The 24,885-nt window shown below is 40.8% G+C and overlaps 1 protein-coding gene across 1 annotated transcript in view; it reads right to left on the bottom strand.

Annotated features, from left to right (window-relative positions):
• Window positions 1–21,974, bottom strand: part of LOC138983235 (serine/threonine-protein kinase Nek10-like) — a 38,088-nt gene extending 16,114 nt beyond the window's left edge. The window contains exons 1-16 of the mRNA XM_070356652.1: window positions 21,809–21,974; window positions 21,446–21,506; window positions 20,801–20,928; window positions 20,201–20,299; window positions 18,598–18,724; window positions 17,079–17,157; window positions 14,901–14,968; window positions 13,161–13,240; window positions 12,685–12,771; window positions 9,453–9,542; window positions 7,455–7,589; window positions 5,354–5,447; window positions 3,951–3,987; window positions 3,080–3,237; window positions 2,552–2,719; window positions 946–1,119 (exon numbers count right to left, since the gene is read on the bottom strand). Coding sequence (XP_070212753.1) covers window positions 946–1,119; window positions 2,552–2,719; window positions 3,080–3,237; window positions 3,951–3,987; window positions 5,354–5,447; window positions 7,455–7,589; window positions 9,453–9,542; window positions 12,685–12,771; window positions 13,161–13,240; window positions 14,901–14,968; window positions 17,079–17,157; window positions 18,598–18,724; window positions 20,201–20,299; window positions 20,801–20,928; window positions 21,446–21,506; window positions 21,809–21,852 — 1,629 coding nt within the window. The 5' untranslated portion in view covers window positions 21,853–21,974. The remainder of the gene's footprint in view (window positions 1–945; window positions 1,120–2,551; window positions 2,720–3,079; window positions 3,238–3,950; window positions 3,988–5,353; window positions 5,448–7,454; window positions 7,590–9,452; window positions 9,543–12,684; window positions 12,772–13,160; window positions 13,241–14,900; window positions 14,969–17,078; window positions 17,158–18,597; window positions 18,725–20,200; window positions 20,300–20,800; window positions 20,929–21,445; window positions 21,507–21,808) is intronic.
• Window positions 21,975–24,885: the final 2,911 nt, after the last annotated feature.

The raw sequence follows: 24,885 nt of genomic DNA, 5'->3' as shown, positions 1-24,885 counted from the left end.
TGAAACCTTTTTACTTGTAAGATGTAGTTGGAATTTTGAGACCAAAATTGCTTATTTTTTATTCACTGCTGAATACTTCTTGTATTTTTGGTTCGAGAAGATTGCGCTTTGTGTCTGTGGCAAAGAAGATTTGAATTTGATTAATAAATTTGTAGTCACCTAAGAACTGTGGTGTTTGAGAACAGTCCAGACTGGTGTGTGACTGTGTGTGTGTTGCTGCTGTATTGTTCTGTGTTTAGTTAGGTTATATTTCCCTGCCCGAACTCACCCCGTAACCAACTCCTTTGTGTTAACTCTAGGCGATAGAGATTAGGCCTCGCTAGATTTATAGAAAAGACAAAGGGGGGTTACATTATGAAACAATAACAGAATTTGTCCTACTTTTAGATTAACACGTGATTTTCTTGAAAGCCTATTGCATGCTCAAATCAAAAACTTCTTAATCTGATCATTCTAGAGTTCATGTAATATTATTATCTGTTGCTGTATCTCGTTGTTATTTCTCGTCCATTAAATGATGAAGCTATGTCTATGCAAATGCTGCATGTTATACATACGCTTGTGCCTGCATGCATGCGTGCCTATGTGTGCGTGCGTGTGTGTGTGTGTGTGTGTGTGTGTGTGTGTGTGTGTGTGTGTGTGTGTGTGTGCGTGTGTGTGTGTGTGTGTGTGCGTGTGTGTGTGCGTGTGTGTGTGTGCGTGTGTGTGTGTGTGTGTGCGTGTGTGTGTGTGTGTGCGTGTGTGTGTGTGCGTGTGTGTGTGCGTGTGTGTGTGTGTGTGTGTGCATGTATAATTGGTGCCTGTGCATGTGTGCATTTGGGCTTTTTTCATGTGTGCCTGAATGCATGTGTGTGTGTGTGTGTGTGTGAAAGTGTCTATTTGTTTGCCTATGTATCTGAGTGAGTATCTGTGTGTGTGTGTGTGGTTGCCGATGAAAACAGTCACCTCCTTCATGGCCATAAAGGACTGCCTGGCGGTGCGCCTGCGCACTTTGTAGACCGACCCGAAAGCCCCCGTGCCCAGCAGCTCAAAGACGGCGTACTCCCCGATGTAGTGGTTGGGCGTCCGGCTCTGGTTGAAGCCTTGCATGTTCTCACGTATCTCCTCGATCTGTTCAGTCTGTAGACACACACAGAGAAACAGGTCTCAGCTACAGTAGTTCATGGAAGTACAGAGGAACACCCCTTTTACCGCCTTCAATTAAAAAAAATCTGTTCAGTCTGTAGACACACACAGAGAAACACTTCTCCAGGGTTTCATTTACTAGTGCGCCTTGCGCCATTGGCGCATAACATCTCAAAATATCCCATTGGAATTGCCTTCAGTGCGTCAAAGGACGCACTGAGATTACGTACCACTGCGCCACCCCATGCACACTTTTCACGGGAGTACAATGTTCGGAATGAGCTAGGCAAAAACGCGCGCCAAGCCGAGCAACTTGCGAGTTTGTAAAATGCAATGTGATTTGCTTTTAAAATGTAATTCATTAGTATTCAACCAATTCTGCGAACTATCTGTGCTTGCGCGATTACCTCTGTGGAAACTGTTAACAGAAGCGATACTGATCGAAACACAGACAAACACACACCAACCGGATAATTAAAAGCATTTTCGGACCGCCTAGCCTGCTTTGTGCGTTTTGCCTTCGACTTTGTAATGTCCCATCAGAATTTGGTTGAGGGGGACAAATGTCCCATTGTCTTTTCTTCCAGGTTAAACCCTGCTTCTCAGCTACAGTAGTCCATGGAACAACAGTGAAAGCCCCATTTGAAGACCTTCAATAACCTGACAAAATCAGGCCTTACAGGGGCAGGAGTCTTAAACTAGGGGGAGGGGTGGTAAATTTACAGAGGTTATAAATACAACATTTCAGAAAACAAGGTCTTATTGATCCTGAAAGGTTCCACTTTTTAACTCGTTTTGAATAAAAAAAAAAATCATTTTACAAACCCGTTATTCAAGATATAGAATACAGACTTATAATTCTTACCAAGAAACATCTTAACTACTTTTCATTTTAACAAATTCCACAGAGCATTATCAACTCAACCCCACCCCCTGCCCTCCTCTCCTTATTTTTTATTTCTTTCCTTTTTTTTCTTTTTTTGAAAGCGGACAAACACTCAAGTCCTTAATGGCTCAAAACCGTAGGACTTTTAATATTGATTTTAACAAGGTCTTATATTAGAGAGGGAGTCTTAAATCGGAGCAGTCTGAAAAAGGGATTCCATTAGAAAGGCACCTGTACAGATGGATGGGAAGATAGGCACACAAAAGAATCATGCAAAATTCAGTAACGAGGTATCTGTGATAGCTCTGGAGTATTACGTGTTTATCCCACACACCATTTACTCCTTAGAGTTTTTGAAATAAAACCATACCAAACGCATTGCTCTTGAAAAGATAATCTATTTTACAGATAAATATCACAGCAAAGATCCACAGGATTCGTTTTCTTCTGGTCTCTGTTTAACAACACATACAAACAGCATACAAGATACACACACATAATTTATGATTACACACAAAGTCTCTGGTAGTTAAATCTTACAGGCAAACTGTTGAGTTTGTCGACCACTTGTCTGTAGGCCTTGAGGTCTTTGTTATAGTGACCTACGTCGATGAACGTCTCAAACAGCTCCGCTGGAAACAGCTGCTTGAACATGCGCCGATTTCTCTCCATGCTGAACAGGAAGCGAAGCGTGCGGAATGCACTCATCTGAAAAGGTGAATGCCATATGTTATTATCATCAAGGTAAAAATCTCTTCAGGTAAAATGTCAGAAAATCTTTGTATAGTGTTTTAACCTGTTGGTTTTGTGTCCAACTAAGAACAGGAACTTTTATCAATGTAGTAAGAAAGCTTGAAATGGAGCGAGTCAGTAGTGCAAGCTTCCTTTTGTAATATTCCTTGTAGTGCATAACAGTAGTAATACTACAGTAAGGGTAAATAAAGTAGTAGGATATTTCAATCGACCAGCGCTTTGATACAAGCTCCTGTGCAACTAACCTATATATATTGTCCTGTGTCTGGGAACAGCACTGATTGTCTTAGCAGTTTGTGGACAAGTGAAACTGACCTGGAGCTTTCTGAGGAGTTTTCTGCCCGTGTCCTTGACGGCCTGCATGGCCACAGGGGGCAGCACCAGCATGCCCAGCACGTACATCCCGTTGGCCTGCACGATCTGCTGGGCGTTGGTGTCGTTCATCACCAGCTCCATCAGCGCTGCACAGCACGCTGTCAGGGGACCAGAAAAAAAAGTATTTAAGTTTTCATTTTCATTACTTTATTGTCCCATCGCTAGGAAATTCAGATAGGACCCTCTCCGTGGAAAGCTAGCAGCAACAGAGTCGCGCTACCGTGGTGTGTGCGTCTTTAGGTATAATCAGCCACATGCACTTACGGCAGAATGACCGAGGTCTTTTACGTGCCACTGTGGTGACACAGGGGTGGGACATGGATACCGTCTCTGAGTTTGCTGCACATAAAGTTGACCCGTGTCCGAACCTGCAACCTGTGGATCACAAGTCCGGTGCTTTACCAATTGAGCTAACCCCCCCTCCCCCCTCCCGTGTGGACAAAGAAAGAGACAGATAGACAAATAAACAAACTAACAGCGCGAAACCTATACAGCCCCGAATATAATTTATGAGCGTGTAAAGTAGAACAATTTTGTGGGATGTTGAATATCACAAGAGACAGATTATTCAAATGCTTTTTTGGTTCAAAAGTCTTTAAAGAGGACAGACAAAACATTCAGCACATCAAACTATTGAATTTTTGTGGGGATACAATCAACACTTATATGCAAGAGTTTTGGCAAACCATCTGTACTAAATTTTAAACACAGACACACACACACGCACAGTATAACACACAGACACACACACACGTACAGTATAACACACAGACACACACACACAATTCTAGCTCTGACAAAAAGGTCTCACCTGATTTTAGCTGGTACTGATCTTCAATGAGCTCCTCCTAAAACAGCAAGTAAACAGTTGTAATAAGAAATGGTCAACTTCTAATATCTAGATGATTCAACCTAATCCGCACGCAGTAACCCCCCCCCCCCCCCCCCACCTTCTTATAACATCCCTTGAAACGTTATACCCCCTGTAGGACCTTAGGTTGCTTTTTCAGTTCATAACTTCTGTTACTTTATCGAGATTATAAGATCTGATCTTTTTTCAGATTTTTGGTATTCTTAAAATGAGAACACGTACCATTGTAGACACAAATAAAACTAACAAAAATAAACATAAAAACATTTTATTTTGAATTTTTGTTTGCTTTTCATGTTTTTGTGTGTGTCAACAGGATCTCCAGTACATTCATACTCAAGCTTAGGCATACACTTTAATACCTTCATTCCATACGATTGTTGAGCTATACACAATCTCTCACTATAAAATAGCTGACACACATTAAAATGCAATGTGCTAGAGAAAATATAATCAGTGTGCATTTCAAACACACACTGTAATGACTTCATCCGTTGCTCTGGCAGAGCGTGGACACAAATGCCTCAAGAATTGGACAGTGTGGATTAAACGTGACAATACTGCTGTGTACCACATATATCACACAATACTGCTGTGTACCACATATATCACACAATACTGCTGTGTACCACATATATCACACAACAAACTGCACTCGGTGCACACATGGCTTGCCTTTGTTCGAGCCTCCTCAAACTTATGTGCACATTTTGATTGTTCTTAAACGTGCTCGAGTGCTCTCTTTTGTCATTCTGATTTACCACAAACATACAGATCAAAGCGTAAAATAAAAAACTTTCAAGAAAAATAGTGCACCTGCATCCAAAAGTGCAAAACTGTTGCAAGTTCACACACGAAATACCTTGCTTTTCCTAGAATCTTTTAGTGATGGTACCATTTCTAAGGCTTCCTATTGAGAACAGATCAGAAACGTTTTGTGTTTAAGCTTTTTCTCACAGGCATTCCATTTGCTTACATACTGTGATTATTCTCCATTTGCTTGCTTCTCAAGGTAACAATTAAGTCTACAGGACAAAATCCACTAATACTATAGAACTAGACAGTTGTGTACATAATGGCTTTGCTGGTGTTTATCTGTGAATCCGAATATGAATGCTCAAAGATAAAAATCCATGTTTTGTCTTGAATTAAGACTGTGACATCCAAAGAAGTAAGAATTGCTGCTGCGCCAATGACCTTTTTTTTCAATTAAAACATTTTGTAACAAAGACTTTTCACATTCATAGAGCCTGGAAAAGTTCATCAGACTTTATATTTTTTCCCTCAATAAAGCAGGTAAATGAGACCAGTACGCAAAAGAATAATGGCACAATAAGACTCACATCTTCCTGAGCGTGAGGCGTTCTCCCGTTGGTCCCAGCACTGGCTACCGCACCACTACTGGCGTCTGTTCTCTCCGATACAAACTTCTGCTCTCTGAAAGAAACAAACAACAACACAACATGGAGTAATTAGTCATTCCTAGAGTTCCGAAAATAACTGCAATACAGTGGTAGCCCCCTTTAACACGCAAGCTATTTAAGACTCTCTCCCTTTTAAAGTCCCTGTTTTCTCATATTTTCTGTTCATAAGCTCTGTAAATTTACCCCTATTTTAGGACTCGCTGCTTTTTAATACTTGATTTTTTCCCCTGATTTTTGAAGGTCTTAAAAGGGGACCTAATTCCCCTGTGCTTGGATAGCTTCCCTTTTAACAGGCACTGGCAATGCACACGCCTTCCAAGAAAGTATGCTTCCCATAGTTCCTCTGTCTCTGAACTTGACTAAAGGATACCTGTCATGACTAGACATCTGCACTATATGGACACTTCTTTTTAGTTCCTATATGGTGTCATTTCATCACAGATATGCATTACAGTGACAAAAACTTGACTCACTGCAGCAATATTATCAACACTGGGATGGGCCCATCCGCCTCATGAACACCAGAAGTAAAAAGAAAAGGACGCCTGCAATATTATCAACACTGGGATGGGCCCATCCGCCTCATGAACACCAGAAGTAAAAAGAAAAGGACGCCTGCAATGTTATCAACACTGGGATGGGCCCACCGCCTCATGAACACCAGAAGTAAAAAGAAAAGGACGCCTGCAATGTTATCAACACTGGGATGGGCCCACCGCCTCATGAACACCAGAAGTAAAAAGAAATGGACGCCTGCAATGTTATCAACACTGGGATGGGCCCACCGCCTCATGAACACCAGAAGTAAAAAGAAATGGACGCCTGCAATGTTATCAACACTGGGATGGGCCCATCCGCCTCATGAACACCAGAAGTAAAAAGAAAAGGACGCCTGCCAACTTGTTTAGCTTTAAACTGTGTCCTTTTTTCACAGGTGCAGTGTAACCCCTTTTAAGACCCCCCATTTAATGTAACGGAGTGCTGAAAACACCACAATCACCTTTGGAGGCGAAGTCCAATCAAACAGGATTGAGAATTTTAGAGCTTATTTCTAAGCCCTATAAAAACTGTTATGCATTCGCAAAGGAATCCATGAACATACAGAGAGACAAAAGCCGCCAGACCCCATCACGACGGTAGTCTCCCTGTCACATTAAGACTTGTGATCCTTTTCTAGACCTGGATTTTTCTGATTTTCTGTTCATAATCTCGGTAAATTTACCTCTGTGTTAAGACTTCCTCCCTTTATAAAAACCTGCTTTTTAATTTTTTTGTGGAGATCTTAAAAGAGAAGACTCACGGCAGCAACTCTAAATACTGTACTCACTGCAGCAACTCTAAATACTGTACTCACTGCAGCAACTCTAAATACTGTACTCACTGCAGCAACTATAAATACTGTACTCACTGCAGCAACTATAAATACTGTACTCACTGCAGCAACTATAAATACTGTACTCACCGCAGCAACTATAAATACTGTACTCACCGCAGCAACTATAAATACTGTACTCACCGCAGCAACTATAAATACTGTACTCACTGCAGCAACTATAAATACTGTACTCACTGCAGCAACTATAAATACTGTACTCACTGCAGCAACTACAAATACTGTACTCACCGCAGCAACTATAAATATTGTACTCACCGCAGCAACTATAAATACTGTACTCACTGCAGCAACTATAAATACTGTACTCACTGCAGCAACTATAAATACTGTACTCACCGCAGCAACTATAAATACTGTACTCACTGCAGCAACTATAAATACAAATACTGTACTCACTGCAGCAACTATAAATACTGTACTCACTGCAGCAACTATAAATACTGTACTCACCGCAGCAACTATAAATACTGTACTCACTGCAGCAACTATAAATACAAATACTGTACTCACTGCAGCAACTATAAATACTGTACTCACTGCAGCAACTATAAATACTGTACTCACTGCAGCAACTATAAATACTGTACTCACTGCAGCAACTATAAATACAAATACTGTACTCACTGCAGCAGGGCCATGAGCAGTGGAATGGCGCCCATGTGCCTCATGAGGGCGCTGCAGTCAGGGTCGTCTTCGCACAGCTGAACGAGGCACCACACAACGTGGTACAGCAGCTGGGCGTTGTCCCCGTGTAGCTGACTGAAACATCAAGTTTCAGCATGAGTATGCAGGAACAATAGAAAGAATAACCAATCAATCATGATGAGGATCTGATGAGACCTTAACCATGAAAGCCTTTCAGATCAAGTTTTTGTAGAGGTTCGGAAAAGAATGTTCTGTTCTTTTGTTCTCTTCTCTTGCTGATGTGTTACGGACTCTTTCTCAATTCTGGACTCACTCTCTCGGACACAACAGATGACACTTGTGACAACATCAGCAGGTTACTGGCATGACAAACTTTATTCCTCTGTCTCTCTTTCTTCCCTCCTCCTCTTCGCCAACCCGACCGAGGCCGGTGGCTACAAGCCACAACATACAAAGTTGAACTACATCTCCTCAGTCAGCCGAGACACGGACTGAACGAATGAATGACTGACTGACTGCCTGACTGACTGAATGACTGAATGACTCCTCCTCTTATGCTGGTACCGGAGGCTATTTATACTGCCCGCGCGGACTGCACTGCAAGCGGCTCTCAGCAATTTCCAAAAGGGCAGTCTGGCAGTGCCTGATAGCCAAATCTGTGTTTGTTTAGAATCTTTAACAGCTAATAACTTTACAAAAAATGCACACATTAGAAATCGGTTTGTTGCTATAAAACCAGCGTGAAAAATACTTTTAAAACATGTTATAAAATATAACTTTAGAAGTCCAGATCAAAAAGTAATTATGATTAATTACTCAGAATGAATGACCGATTAACGATCAAAACCCAGCAAAATAAAGATTGCTAAACTCGATCACTTCCTGCACCAAATACAATTCACTCCATTACAAGATGAACTCCTGAACTTTCCATACATGTGTCATACTTGTGGTAAAATGGAACTTATGACGAGTTATGTGACGTTAAACTTGATAAAGAAACACAGATACTAAAATGACGCGTGTGACGTCACGCGGCGAGACACCGGTCGAACTGAGGGGAAAACTTTGATTTACTCGATCCAAACAGTTATTAATGCACTTTAACTCAAAAAGTATCTTAAGGGAATAAGAAATGAAGTGCACTAAGTTAGATTTATGGAAAAGTTACAATTATGGAGATAATAGGGAAATTCCAGACGTCACCTACTGGGCGCTAAAATTCAGATAGCGTGGGACGTTTGGGTCGGAGCTGATCGAACATTGAAACAATTTAAGGACCAACAGGGCCTTAAAAGGTATTTAAGCACGAACATACAGCAACATAGTATCTATATCCATGCATTATTAACATCTAAAAGTAATATAAAGCCTTAGATTGCATAAAATAGCACATGCACTCAATCTATTTTTAGACGGAATCAAACATGGCCACCGCTCAGATGTAAACAAGCTGTGTTTGAGCACGGCTGGTGCACACCAGTACTTTTTGTTAACAATGAATAGACACCTAACACAAAATGATCGGCAACAAAGACTTAACTGGACAATGACAACAGCTTAACTCTATAATTAGTGACTGGTCACCCTAGCTGTCACACTTTTATACTTTAATGCATCCACCACACTTCCACCAAACTCCCCCCTTCCCTCTTTTCTTATTTTAACTAAACGTACAGGTGGACTTTGGTGAGAAATGGTTCAGCCAAAACCAGAAGGAACTTGTGGCTGTTTATCAAAGGCAGGTATAAGCGCAGAAAAGACAGGCATAGGCTAGAAGGCATGCAGGGGCACACACACACACACACACACACACACACACACACAACACAAACTGATTTGTTCATTCCTTTTCAGAACAACAATAGGCAAATAATGTATCCAAACACCACGATTCCCTATGCAATGCTTTGAATCGAGTGCCTGCATGTACCTTAATCATTAAATACAGTTAGCAGACCTTGTTTAGGAGCTTACCTCAAGAGTACAGGAACTCCATCGTAGGATTTGATAGTTTCTCTGCTCTGTGGGTCAGCACAGAGCAACCTCAACAGGTTGGCAGCCAGCCTGAAAGACAACACCACAGTACTTACATCTGAGAAACAAAGGGAGGTAAGCGCTCTACATACTTATGACATGAGCAGAAAACCAATGGTGACTGCACGTGAGAGTGATACATAAAAAGACCAAAATATACGGTCCTCACGTACAAAACAAATAACAGCAATGTTTAAACCCTAGGGTCTTCTTCAGGCACAAAACAAGGTAGACAAGTCGCGTAAGGCGAAATTACTACATTTAGTCAAGCTGTGGAACTCACAGAATGAAATTGAACGTAGTCCGCCGCTAGTGCAAAAGGCAGTGAAAGTGACAAGCCTGTTTGGCGCGGTAGCGGTTGCGCTGTGCTTCATAGCACGCTTTACTGTACCTCTCTTCGTTTTAACTTTCTGAGCGTGTTTTTAATCCAAACATATCATATCTATATGTTTTTGGAATCAGGAACCGACAAGGAATAAGATGAAAGTGTTTTTAAATTGATTTAGAAAATTTAATTTTGATCATAATTTCTACATTTTTTTAATTTTCAGAGCTTGTTTTTAATCCAAATATAACATATTTATATGTTTTTGGAATCAGAAAATGATGAAGAATAAGATGAACGTAAATTTGGATCGTTTTATACCCAAAACATTTTTTTTTCAATTTTTTAGATTTTTAATGACCAAAGTCTATAATTAATTTTTAAGCCTCCAAGCTGAAATGCAATACCGAAGTCCGGTCTTCGTTGAAGATTGCTTGGCCAAAATTTCAATCAATTTTATTGAAAAATGTGGGTGTGACAGTGCCGCCTCAACTTTTACACAAAGCCGGATATGACGTCATCAAAGACATTTATCGAAAAAATGAAAAAAAACGTCCGGGGATATCATACCCAGGAACTCTCATGTCAAATTTCATAAAGATCGGTCCAGTAGTTTACTCTGAATCGCTCTACACACACACACATGCACACACACACACACACACACACATACACACTGACCCTCGTCTCGATTCTCCCTCTATGTTAAAACATTTAGTCAAAACTTGACTAAATGTAAAAAAAGAAGAAGACAGACAATAAAACTGAAGGAAAGACTAAAGATCTAACGATTTACCAACCAAAACAAACGGACAGATGAGCAAGGGAGGCTATTCAAAACTGATTTAGCATACAACATACGCTATAGACTAAGTGAGGGTAATGCGGGACCAACCTCCTTGCACCTAAGACAACAACAAACAATTCTGAACAAGCACCTTGGTCACATTTTGATGTTTTTGCTTTGAAATGACTTCGATTCAACAGTGTTTTCTTTCATTACGCAGCCATCACAAAAATAATCAGTATTTTAGAAAACATCAACACGCCTACAGCTTGTAGTGGTGCCTCTAGCACATAATTACAACCAGTGAAAAGTTAAAATAGCAAACAGACAAAAACATTCTTGATTTTCAAATTCAGAATTTTGGAACGTTAGCAGTCCATCTGTTTGTGGATTTCTGGCAAACAGACAGGTAATTACACCACATACAGACAGGTAATTACACCACATACAGACAGGTAATTACACCACATACAGACAGGTAATTACACCACATACAAAACCAATCAGTCAAGTTTCACACAGCGAGGTTATCTGCAATGTCTTTCGGCATGATAAATTGAGAATATTCACCAATTCAATACATGTAGCTGACAACCAAATTAATTGTGTTTCTAAGCATAGAGAATGATCTTGTGTGAAAAGTGTACATGGCTGTCTTGACGAGGCAAAGTCTTAACCTGTTCGCTGCAAGTAAATATTTGTCTACAAAGCATCACCTGTAATTACATGATTGAATAACTTACATTGTCATCATTTTCACGAGTTTTCATTCACAACCACCTGGTAAATAAATCTCATGTTCCCCATACAATAACTCGAGGTGGTGAATGGGTTTGAGCTTTCATGTGAAACGTGGATTGTCAAAGTAAAAGCCAATCAGGCTGATTGTTTGATGTGTGGAACCATCGTGGCTTTGGATTTGTGTTTCCGAGGACAACGATTGTAAGCATTCACTCTCAATAATAATAATAATAATAAAGACCCAATCAATGTTGATAATTACCGCGGCGACTCATGGTCAATTTGCAACTTATCTCTGTAATCGCAAAATCCACAACGAAAAGTCATAAACACTTACAAGAAAAGAAATATGCTCAACACTTACTGAATTCACAGGTATGATCGCAGCTCTGTACATTTTCAGACTGGAAGAAAAGCGTCAACAAGCTACGTTTGACGTCACATACAAGTTTGACGTGTTATCTCGTGCTACTGTGTCGATGCTTTGTGGCCCGGAGTTGGATTCTAAAAATTCGTCTCCCTGTGGGTTATTGTGCATTTTGTTGCACAACCAAAATGATGACAAAAACGATGTTTGGTAGCTTGTTGTCAGACCAGCACTTTGTTGTTGGTCCTCGGGGAGCATATCGCCTTTTGTCTCATATTTATTAACCGCGGCCTTCGGCCTTGGTCGATACATATGAAACAAAAGACGATATGGTCCCCTTGGACCAACAAAAAAGCTGGTCTGTCAACAAGCCACCAAACATCTTATAATGTAACCTTGATGTATAAATAAATACAACACACACACACATTGTTTGTTTGTTGTTGTTCTCCTTCTTCATTGTGGTTTATTAAATGGTTTGTTGCGCTTTAACACTTTCTACCCCACCTATGTTGACCAAGTTTTTTTTAGCCGAGACCAGCTGTGCTGCAGCAGGTCACTCAGAATTGTAGTAACTGTGTAGTAACTGTGTATCAACACGCTGGAATGCAGGCGTTAGATGGACGTTACAGAAAGAGACTGAAGCTAACAGTCTGAGCGGATATATCCGTACCTGGTCAGATAGAGCCATATGAGTGGGCATGGATATATCAGTACCTAGGAGACAATGAGTTAAGCAAGCTACCCAGACGTCAGATGATGTCCTACAGGCATCGAAAGGGTTTATTAATCCCTCAACAAGACCATCTGTGGTTTAGCAGCAATGACAGACTCAGAAGAACTGATTTTCTTCATCCAATCTTTAGAGAAAAGTGCTACAACTGAGCAGATACAAATGTAAATTAAACGCCACAATAAAACCTTTAAGACACCCCAAAGCGTGTGAACTCACTTTTTTGAAATGGTGTCATATTCCTGAATAATCCTGAGCAGCATGTGAATCGAGTTCAGCTCTCCAATCAACTGGCGTGGTCGGGAACTATTCAACACAAAAATCCCAAATAAGAATAATTGATACGATGGTAACAGCAGCAAGGAGAGAAAAGAGATCATATGCATACATACAGTTGTCAGTATAGTTCAACCACAAAGTCTGTCAAGCAATTAGCTATCTTTTTTTTGTAAAATAACAACAGACTTCTGAACATCAAAACAAAGAAAAAAAAATTAAATTACATAGCTGTGACAAACACCTTTATAAATAAAAATCAATGAGGCCATTAAATGATCCAAGAAAAACTCATTCAATCAAGATTTTTCTGTAAAAAACATGTATATATATATTTTTTTTTAACTGAACAGAGGACTTGACAAGTAAACATATCAAAGGGATGTGTACACGAATAAGATGCACAAGAGTGACTTCACCTTTGAGCCAGCCCAATCAGCGCATGAAGACAGCAGTGCAGCACAAACACGTCAGTGGCTGACAGTAGCAATACCAGTGACTGAAAATGAACACAGAACATTATGAGAACAGACATTTTAAAATCCAAAAAGTGAAAAGCAAAATTCAAACCTGTGGTATATTTTATACAAATGTTTCTTATTCTACTTTAGCAAACTATTAAAACAACACCGACCAAACAATACATGAACAAGAACAAGTCGCGTAAGGCGAAAATACAACATTTAGTCAAGTAGCTGTCGAACTCACAGAATGAAACTGAACGCAATGCAACGCAGCAAGACCGTATACTCGTAGCATCGTCAGTCCACCGCTCATGGCAAAGGCAGTGAAATTGACAAGAAGAGCGGGGTAGTAGTTGCGCTGAGAAGGATAGCACGCTTTTCTGTACCTCTCTTCGTTTTAACTTTCTGAGCGTGTTTTCAATCCAAACATATCATATCTATATGTTTTTGGAATCAGGAACCGACAAGGAATAAGATGAAAGTGTTTTTAAATTGATTTAGAAAATTTAATTTTGATCATAATTTTTATATTTTTAATTTTCAGAGCTTGTTTTTAATCCAAATATAACATATTTATATGTTTTTGGAATCAGAAAATGATGGAAAATAAGATGAACGTAAATTTGGATCGTTTTATAAAAAATAAATTTTTTTTACAATTTTCAGATTTTTAATGACCAAAGTCATTAATTAATTTTTAAGCCACCAAGCTGAAATGCAATACCGAAGTCCGGGCTTCGTCGGAGATTACTTGACCAAAATTTCAACCAATTTGGTTGAAAAATGAGAGCGTGACAGTGCCGCCTCAACTTTCACGAAAAGCCGGATATGACGTCATCAAAGACATTTATCAAAAAAATGAAAAAACCGTCTGAGGATATCATACCCAGGAACTCTCATGTCAAATTTCATAAAGATCGGTCCAGTAGTTTAGTCTGAATCGCTCTACACACACACACAGACAGACAGACACACACACACACATACACCACGACCCTCGTCTCGATTCCCCCCTCTATGTTAAAACATTTAATCAAAACTTGACTAAATGTAAAAAGGACATTTGCATGTACAATTTAATTTGAACCATGCACACTGCAGATTTCACATATTGTGCCTTAAAATTACAAAGCTTTACACATGTTTGGAACAGCTAGTACTAACATTCTGAAAGGCATGTCATATGTTACATCTATTTTATAACCTGCTCTTGCAAACTACGACAGTGAACCCATTCAAGGCTAACTTAGCCTGCATTTTCTTTATTTGGTGTTTAACGTCGTTTTCAACCACAAAGGTTATATCGCGACGGGGAAAGGGGGGAGATGGGATAGAGCCACTTGTCAATTGTTTCTTGTTCACAAAAGCACTAATCAAAAATTTGCTCCAGGGGCTTGCAACGTAGTACAATGTATTACCTTACTGGGAGAATGCAAGTTTCCAGTACAAAGGACTTAACATTTCTTACATACTGCTTGACTAAAATCTTTACAAAAATTGACTATATTCTATACAAGAAACACTGAACAAGCGTAAAAAGAGAAACAGAATCCGTTAGTCGCCTCTTACGACATGCTGGGGAGCATCGGGTAAATTCTTCCCCCTAACCCACGGGGGGGCTTAGCCTGCACTGATTGTGTCAGGTCTGAAGCAGATCATACCATTACTGATTTAGGAACAAAGTATGATACCCACCTTATGTGCATCACACGCTACCAGCCACTCTCTCTGTTCCTCAACTGCTGACAGCTTTTGAAACATGTCTGCAAGGAAGAAAAGCACATAAAAGTCAGAGTGTGACAAAACTTGCTGAAACAATTTTACCGTTTTATATCGCAAAAGCAGATCAATTGGAACAAAGCAAACAGAAATACATCAAGCACATGGAATCTTTATTTAGTCACAAAAGGCAATCATTATTCTTCAAGATGCCAGTCCTAAGTACAGTGGAACCCCTCACAAGGACCCCCCTCTCTAAGGACTACCCCGCCACAACGACCCTTTTTTTTTTAACCGATGTGTTTCCTTATATAGTTGTCACCAGTGTAGCGACCACCCCGCTCTAACGTCTAAGGACCGACCTAACAGCTTGTGTAACGACTTTGTCAGACAAAGCCAAGACTCTCAGTCAGCGTAATGCATCACTGACAAACCGGTTATGACCAGTTATAACCGTCTCGCGTAAGCAAAGGCACTAATTAACCGCTGAGAGGTGTGATGGTTGGGTGGGCTGAGTAAACATCACAAACCAATCATCGAGAAAACAAACTCACGTGACCAACATACACCGTTCAATTCAGTCAGAATAGACAGTCTTTGGACACAAGAGCAGTGGAGATCGACATGGCGTCTACAAAGAAAAGAAAATATTTAACTCTCGCGATTGCAAAAAGTCTTGATGTTGGAAAATTGCAAATTCAAAGAATTATCCAAGACAAAGAAAACATTCTGAAAAGGTGGGAAAGTGGTGACAAGGCAGTGAACGCACTCACCATGCACTGACATCATACGAAAGCAGCCACACAAACACAGCACAGAGGCAGAGGCAGGTGTGCAGATGCTTTGTGAGAATAAGCGTTGAAAACCAGTTTGAATAAAAAACCAGCAGATAGAGCCGCATGTCATAATCATTCTTCTTGTCTGGCTTTATTGACTGCATGCCGATCTTGTGGCAGTGACTTTTCACTCTTCAGTCGGAAATACACTGTACACAAAACCGCTCTCACTCTCCCTCACCCTAAGCCCTGACAACTGATCCTTGGAAATTGTTTGGAAGAGTACTACACCTCTCTATTTCTCTCCAATGGTCTTCCTGCTGACATGCAGTGACACCGGACACCCCACTGAGTTTAGCCAGCTACCCCCCCTCCCCCTCTCTCTCTCTCTCTCGATCTCTCTCTCCCCCAGCCATGTACTGTTTGGTGCTGTGGCCAGAGAGGTGTCACCGGCTAATTGAGGCCAGCTGCACTGTTCACGGTCAGAGCAAAACTAGTTGACTGTGTCTATCTTTTGACAAAGCAACACAACTGAAGGGTTCACAGATCACTGGTCAAGGCTGCGGGGAAACAAGAGTATCTTGTCAATGAAAGAGATTACACACAGATACGCGATGCTGAGAACAGTGGCCGATTTTTCACTCTCTTTCTCGGAGGGCCTTCATCATTGCAGGGACTGCTGTAAAGAATGCTTGCTCAGAAACTAACTCTTTTTGCATTGAAACATGCACCAGAACTGGTGGACACCATCGACAATGTCAAACATGAAATCGAAGCAGTTTGCTTGAGGAAACGGTCGTCAGCAACTCAAACTTCTCTGTTTTCTTTTTTTAAGAAAATCTGAGGTGACTTTCTTTGTGGCCCCCTGACCCCGCCCCCTCCCTCTGTAAGGACCCCCCTCCATAAGGACCGATTTTTGTCAACATTTTCAAGGTCGCTAGAGAGGGGTTCCACTGTATTATCAAGATGTAACAGACAAGCACCAAACAAAAGTTACAGATGTTCCATTCCGAGCAAATGCAGGTACATGTATTTGACTCATTCCACACCATCCCACATTCTCAACAAAAACTTAACCTAAACCAACCGACTACTGCATGCTTTTGTGGTCAGTTAGTGCACAGCTGGCAAATTCTTAAAAACAGGCCGCCTGTAAATGCATGCTTCAAGCAAATATTTTTGCATTTAAAAAAAAAAAAAAGAAATTGGTATTCTGGTTATATGTCAACACATATTGTGACTGTTTTACTCCTGATACCCCCATTCTAGATGCACAAAACACACAACCATTGCCCAGCAATACCATCAACCAAAAATCACCCAAAAGCTATGTAAAAAGGTCTTTGAATATGCTTGCAAAGTGTGAGTAATCTCTTACTTGTCATTTCTTTTAAAATGTCTTTTGAATAAGGTCCGTCCAAGGCGAGCAGGTAACTGTCTGTAATACTTCGAAAATGCTGCAAAGATAAACGTACACACTGACTAACCACTGGTGTACGGTCCAATCATTCTTGGAAGTGAAAAATAAAGCAAAGCAAATCTTAACCTTTTCCTTATACGTTGTAGTTTTAATGTTAAAACTCTGCAGTATGTTGAACAGGGATGTTGCTACAAATTCATACCTATAGGACAAATGTCCTGAGTTCTTCAGCATCAATAGGACATTTGACCGCTTTCAGAAAGTTTCATAGGACATTATGAATTTGCGCCAAACAGCTTATAACATTCCATGGAATTGTTCCAAAGTCATGCGCCCACACACACACGCACACACACACACCCATGCGCGCGCGCTGTAGAACACACACATAATATAGTAAATACATCAACACAGTGTGCGTATAATGTTGTATTTGTTTTGTTTCAAAAAAACCACAAAAAAGAAACCAACATGAACAACTTCAGAGCCGCTGGAGTTGTCTCCCGTACTCCTGTAGCATGCACTGATCTATTCTAAAAATAATCCACTATTTTTAGATCAGTGCGCTGCACCGAGACGGTTATAAATACCCAAACGGCGCATACCGCAAACGGTTCGGGAATTCCCGACAAAAGAAAAGATCCGCACGCGGCACTGGCAACTTCAGTGTCAGCAGAACACGAGAGCGTTCGGTCTTTTAGAAGATTTGTATCTTGAAATGAAAATTAACGAATATCGCGCTGTCCGAAGGAATGGAGTACATATCGGACAATGACCACGCTCAGGCTAAAACGATAGGACATCTGACCGACATGCGGCAATGTGAATCGGACATTTGGGGATTTTCATCAATAAATGTCCGATGTCCGACACCTAACGACATCCCTGGTTGAAGGTGAAAAAAGTGACTTAATGCATACCACTAGAATAAAAATATATATAACTTGTTCAGTATTTGAACTTCACCAATAAAGCTTTACAACTTTATAAAATAATTCCTACTTGTTTAAAAAAATTACTTTGATGAACTAACAATTTTCAAAAATTGCTTCAGAATCACACATGGTGGTCATCATCTTCTTCAAAAAATACATGTGAATTTTCACCCATAATACACACAAAGACAGTACAGAACGGGTTAATCAAAGATAAACCATAACTAAATTTCAGTGAGCAACATGCAGGGTAGGGCGCAGCACAGCCTCCTGTTAAGTACCAATAATAATGCAACACAGTTGCATGTAAGCCAATAAAAAAATGTGATCACATGACATCCAATTATTATAGGTTTCAAAGCCAAAGGAAGTATGAAGAAAGATTTAAATCAAACCACCTCATACCGAATGATGCACATCTCAAAGCATGAGCATTTCAAAGTTAAGATCCACACACACACACACACGCTAACATGCACACTCATACACAAACATCAGAGACAGCACAGACAAAGCAACATTGCACTAGTTAAATGACATACCTCTGAGAGAAACTTGACACCATCCAGAGTAAAGAAGAGTTTCTGAAAGTGTTCATCTCTCATCAGGATGCGCAGGCAGACCAAGACACGCAGCACATTCTGTGGTGGTGCCTTGCTAAGCCAGTCCCTTGAGAAAAAGGGCAGACACAAGTGTGTGTGTCAGTTCTTCACCTGGTGTACACAATTGCTTCTACATTTGCTTCCTGCTGGGTAGCTGTCATCTGACACTTACACCACAATGTTCCATGACACATACACCCCAATGTTCTATGACACATACACCCCAATGTTCTATGACACATACACCACAATGTTCTATGACACATACACCACAATGTTCTATGACACATACACCCCAATGTTCTATAACACATACACCCCAATGTTCTATGAGACATACACCCCAATGTTCTATAACACATACACCACAATGTTCTATGACACATACACCCCAATGTTCTATAACACATACACCCCAATGTTCTATGACACATACACCCCAATGTTCTATAACACATACACCACAATGTTCTATGACACATACACCCCAATGTTCTATGACACATACACCCCAATGTTCTATGACACATACACCCCAATGTTCTATGACACATACACCCCAATGTTCTATGACACATACACCCCAATGTTCTATGACACATACACCACAATGTTCTATGACACATACACCCCAATGTTCTATAACACATACACCCCAATGTTCTATGACACATACACCACAATGTTCTATGACACATACACCCCAATGTTCTATAACACATACACCACAATGTTCTATGACACATACACCCCAATGTTCTATAACACATACACCACAATGTTCTATGACACATACACCCCAATGTTCTATAACACATACACCCCAATGTTCTATGACACATACACCCCAATGTTCTATGACACATACACCACAATGTTCTATAACACATACACCCCAATGTTCTATGACACATACACCCCAATGTTCTATGACACATGCACCCCAATGTTCTATAACACATACACCCCAATGTTCTATGACACATACACCCAAATGTTCTATGACACATACACCCAAATGTTCTATAACACATACACCCCAATGTTCTATGACACATACACCACAATGTTCTATGACACATACACCCCAATGTTCTATAACACATACACCACAATGTTCTATAACACATACACCACAATGTTCTATGACACATACACCACAATGTTCTATGACACATACACCCCAATGTTCTATGACACATACACCCAATCACTTTAAACCCCCTCCAGCGCTAGCTCTCCAAGCCTAATCATGTTATCCATTGTGTCTGTCAGATACTGTTTAGCTGTCATGAAGCCAGACCAGACACATTCGCAAAGATCACTTCTAACTGTACTTAAAGGTAAAGAGAGATATTTTTTTCTGTTCTCCTTCAGATTTCACAGTCACACCTCCTCCCAGTTCCCAGTTTTCCATATTCAGAAACATTCTTATGCATATTCAGAAACAAAATTATGCATATTCAAATACAAACTTCAATGAGTGCACCCATGCACAGACCTCCAAAGCCCCAACTGTTGACAATGAAATGTGTGAACCTACTTGGAACAGAGGCGATGCTTGCTGAGACTAGAGAAGATATCACAGAAAAGCTTGTGGTGAGAATGGCCAGTGAAGTCTCTCTGACCCTGGTAACGCAGGCTGCAACAAAAACACAATCTTTCAGTTCAAAATTGCTATATTGTACAGGTACTGATAACTCTAGCATGAAAAAAAGAAACGGTAAAGTATTACAAAGAGGGGAGTAAATACATTGGCATATATATGCATAACACGCACACACTGTCTCTCTCTCTCTTTCACACACATGCATTATGCCCATGCATGTGCCTCAGTGAATACATGTGCACACACACACAAGTACACACATACATTTTAAGTGAAGGGTACAAAATATCTCTATTGCTCCTTCTGAACAAAAACTACACCAACCATCTCATTCTTTTAGACTTTCATATGTTGTTTTAGGTGGGAGGGGCTGGGATGGTTTGAAATTTTTCATGGCACAAAGGAGGAGGTAAACTACATCTGGAGGGAAGGGCTTAGTTAAGCTAAAATACAGGTGTTTTCTCATGGAAGAAGGGGGATGGGGGGGTGGGCGGGGGGGGGGGGGGGGGGGAATGTATATCTCCAACATGCTACCTGAAGTTTTCCAGCTGTATAGCCTCCGTGGACTGCAGCTGTTGGGCACCAGAGCGTGGCTGCAGCTCGGTGGGCCGTGGCTGCCGAGGTGAGTTGCCTCCCTTGACCACATTACGCAGAGATGGAAGCTGTTAACAGAAAGCATTTGCTTTTAAGGTTTCCATGAACACACACACACACACACACACACACACACACACACACACACACACACACACATACACACAAATACACTGACAGACAAACAGAGACATACACACAGGGATGTACACAAACAGACACACACACAAACACACACAAAGCATGGCAATAAGTAACTCCAGTACCCTGAGTGAAGAAAGTGAACTTTTCTTTCATTCTGTCTGTTTTGCTGACGCAATGTATACGTAAATAGTAATCTGAAATTCAACATGAAGTCACATACACTGCTAAATCTGAACTAAATCGGGACTAAATTATTGGGACCGTTCACTCCGCAGACGTGTCGCCGACTTAATCTCAGCGACTCCTGACCAACTTCAAACCAATAAAAGTTTGTGTAAAGCCGATTGAAACTCTGCCATGCTAGCAGCTCTTAAAAGGCCCAACTCACCACAGCCATAAAAAATCCAAACATAATTATTTCCAAAAGGTCTTTTCACTTACCTGCTGCTTGTTTGCAGGAGTGTTGATGAGACCTAGAAGCTGGCATAGATCCTTCTTTTCTCTGAAGCGAAAAGAAACAACCCAACATATGATAACATGTACATGCGCCACTGTTTAAAGCAATAACACCTGACTCTATTTCAAACCTCCTGAGAACTGTTCAACAACCACAGTATCTGAATTTGATGATTTTGCAATTTAAAAAAAAAAGTTTTTAGCATGTTGACATGACATTACAATATGAATAAAAGGCGTAAATAAAATTATTCTGAATATCGATCACAATTATTGCACTATAACTAACTTCTTCTGGCCCTTGGTAGCTTTATTGACTGATGATTGTGACCAACAGTGTCCACTTACTGCTCAGGATCTTGTGGCTTGTATGGCCTGTCCTGTGCAGGCATGGCGGTTTGGACGGAGAGATAAGGGGGAGGTAACTGCGGCCTCACACCTCCTACATGTTGTCTTCTACTCACTGTCTTACATGGTGAAGCTTCAAGGTCCCATCTGGAATGTTGCAAAAGTAAGAATAAATGTCCCACTTGTAATCTGCACAATTTACACATATATATTAACAGTCAAACCTATCTATGATGATGTGGCAGGGCAAGTTTGAATGTATACCCACAAGTTTGCCACATTCTGAAGAAATAAAACAGTATAAACTCCCATGAACAAATACTGTGCATCAAATCTCATGTTTCCCTTGTTTGTTTGCCTTACTTTTAGTTCTTCTTCCTTCTTATTATGGCGACAATGCATATATATTTATATCTTACTATTCTGCTATAGTTAAGTTCCAGTGACACAGATTGCCACACTTTCAGGGTTTAGCCTGGGAGAAAAAGGCAATGGGACATTTGTCCCCCTCAACCAAATTCCGATGGGACATAGTCGAAGGCAAGAAGCACCAAAGAGGCCTGTACCCATTTTGACCAAAGATGTAAAATAGTGCAATATGATGAGTGTGTGTGTGTGTGTGTGTGTGTGTGTGTGTGTCTGTGTGTGTGTGTGTGTGTGTGTGTGTGTGTGTGTGTGTGTCTGTTTGTGTTGTGTGTGTGTGTGTGTGTGTATGTGTGTGTGTGTAATCCGATGTAAAGTGTACATTTGGTGGCGCAGTGGTACGTAATCTCAATGCGCCCTTTGACGCACTGAAGGGAATTGTGATGGGACATTTTCAGATTTAATGCGCCAATGGCGCAGGGCGCACTAGTAAATGAAACCCTGCACTTTATAGTTACTGAGCAGACTGATGAAATCATTTTGTGGTAAGCTTAGGGTAAGTTGCACTGTAACCCAAATGAACAGAATTCAATTACAGTCAAAGCCAAGCCAATGACCGTTATCTATCAGCTGATTACCACTAATGCTGTTGAAACAATTGTTAATACCACTTCAATCATGCCACAGGGAAAGTTCTATCAAAGTCGCTCTGATTAGAAGTGACACTGATATTGTGCGAGGTCAATCATAAGCTAATTTTGACTGTGTGTGTCGATCAAGCCGAAAGTGCCAGATACGGCATTTTCAAAGTCTACAGCTAACATTTCAAACTGTATCATCGTCTTGCCAGAAAAGAAAGTAGAGCAGACGAAAACACTTTCTTCGCTGAGATTTGAACTGAAAATAGGCGGCCAAGCCATTCGCTGACTTCACAGAAAGAACTGCCCGACTTTTGCAATGACGAATGGCTGCCTGGAAAGACTGACACAGCACAACACAGCACCACCAAATTCTAAGTAGTGCATTTCGGCAGCACCAGTTGTCACAGACGCAAATGCATAGGTCAAGCAGTTCTAACTTCTATCTGCATTGTTTACAACTTCGACTCGGCAAAAAATAGGACGAAGGATGCAATGAATAACGAAAAAATGGCACAGTCCCACAACACAAACTAAACTACCTTTTCCATGCACTGGTCAATATCCTGCGTAACGCTTCGATCGATGCCAGAGCACCTTACCTGCGATTCAGCTGATTGCATTATATTCTGGGCACGATTAACAGACCCAATCAAAAGTCGTCTTTGATACGCGGTTGACCAATGAACAGGACGCTTTCGTGACAACGTCTTAAGAGAGTGATCTCCCTTGCCAAGTTGTGTACGGTAACTGAGGGTGCGTGTAGCAACATGTGCAGAAGTCAGAACGAAACGGCGAGTGACCGTCTTTCTCTCGCTCTCACCCTTGTTCACCTCAGGTCTGTAAACACGGGCTCTGCAAGTATGTCACGTCACCTGTGTGACCCTAAAATTGGCTTTGTGGGAGGGTAAGGTGCGTGGAGTGTATCGATTCAAGTTGTGCAATCCCGGGGTCAGTCAGTCGAGGTGCCGCTAAACTAATTGTACGGTAGACGGGCTGCCCGCGGCTAGCACTAGACTGGCAGGCACAGTATGTATTGTCTACAGTCTAACGAGTGCTTTGATCACACGTTGATCAAAGGAAATCGGAGAAAAAAGAGCCTTGCCTGTGCCGAACTGTGCAAGAAGGTCGCGGCCCTGTTTTTCATAATTGCGACTGTTCAAAGCTGAGCTGTCATTTCGCCTTCCGAGTTTTGTCAATGTTAGTGGTTTACGTATATTATTTACAGTAGGTGTAATTTCCCTCTTCCTGGCTTGTTCCTCATCAGTTCTCTTCAAGTATTTCTCAATTTCGCATTGTGTGTTATTCTTCACTTGACTCAGATTGATCGGTCGACTTTGCCGTGTCCGGTTTCACCGGCTTAACAAGGTTTCAAGGTTCAAAGTTTTATTTCGGCTTTAGGCCCATATGGCGTTTGAGCTAACAAAATACACACTTAAATCACACATTCAAACACACGCACAATGAGTGCACGCAGGCACAGCAAACAGTGATCTTAATTAATCAACAAAAGAAAACGAAACACCGTGGCACAAACAAACAGTGTCACAAACCACATCATCACTTGCTAGAAAACTTATCAACAGGAGAAGCCTCCTTTATGCTTATTTTGCCTTGCCCAAAAACAACAAAAACAACTGCAACTATCAATAATGATATTAAGGCAAAAAAACAAACGAGCAAACAAACAAAACAAAACTGCATAAAAACAACAACAAAATACAACGAAACAGTACATCATCTAACTAAAAATGCTCATAATAACACGAACAAACTTAGCAAACTTAACCCTTACCTAAATCAGTCAGACTTAAGCACTCATGAGATTCTAAACTTTGGCATTAATCTGATAGTGCTGTCAAACTCACTGACGTCATTCACATTCACTATTCTGGCTTGTCGATTTCACTGCCTTTGCCACGAGCGGTGGACTGACGAAACTACGAGTATGCGGTCTTGGTGAAAAAATGCAGTGCGTTCAGTTTCATTCTGTGAGTTCGACAGCTTGACTAAATGTTGTTATTTCGCCTTGCGCGACTTGTTCAATGTCACCATTTAGCACACTGTATGTAGGCC

Source organism: Littorina saxatilis, linkage group LG12 (assembly GCF_037325665.1).
Source record: "Littorina saxatilis isolate snail1 linkage group LG12, US_GU_Lsax_2.0, whole genome shotgun sequence".
NCBI lineage: Eukaryota > Metazoa > Mollusca > Gastropoda > Littorinimorpha > Littorinidae > Littorina > Littorina saxatilis.
The sequence above is the reverse complement of the archived record's forward strand: the minus strand, read 5'-3'. Positions and strand labels throughout refer to the sequence as shown.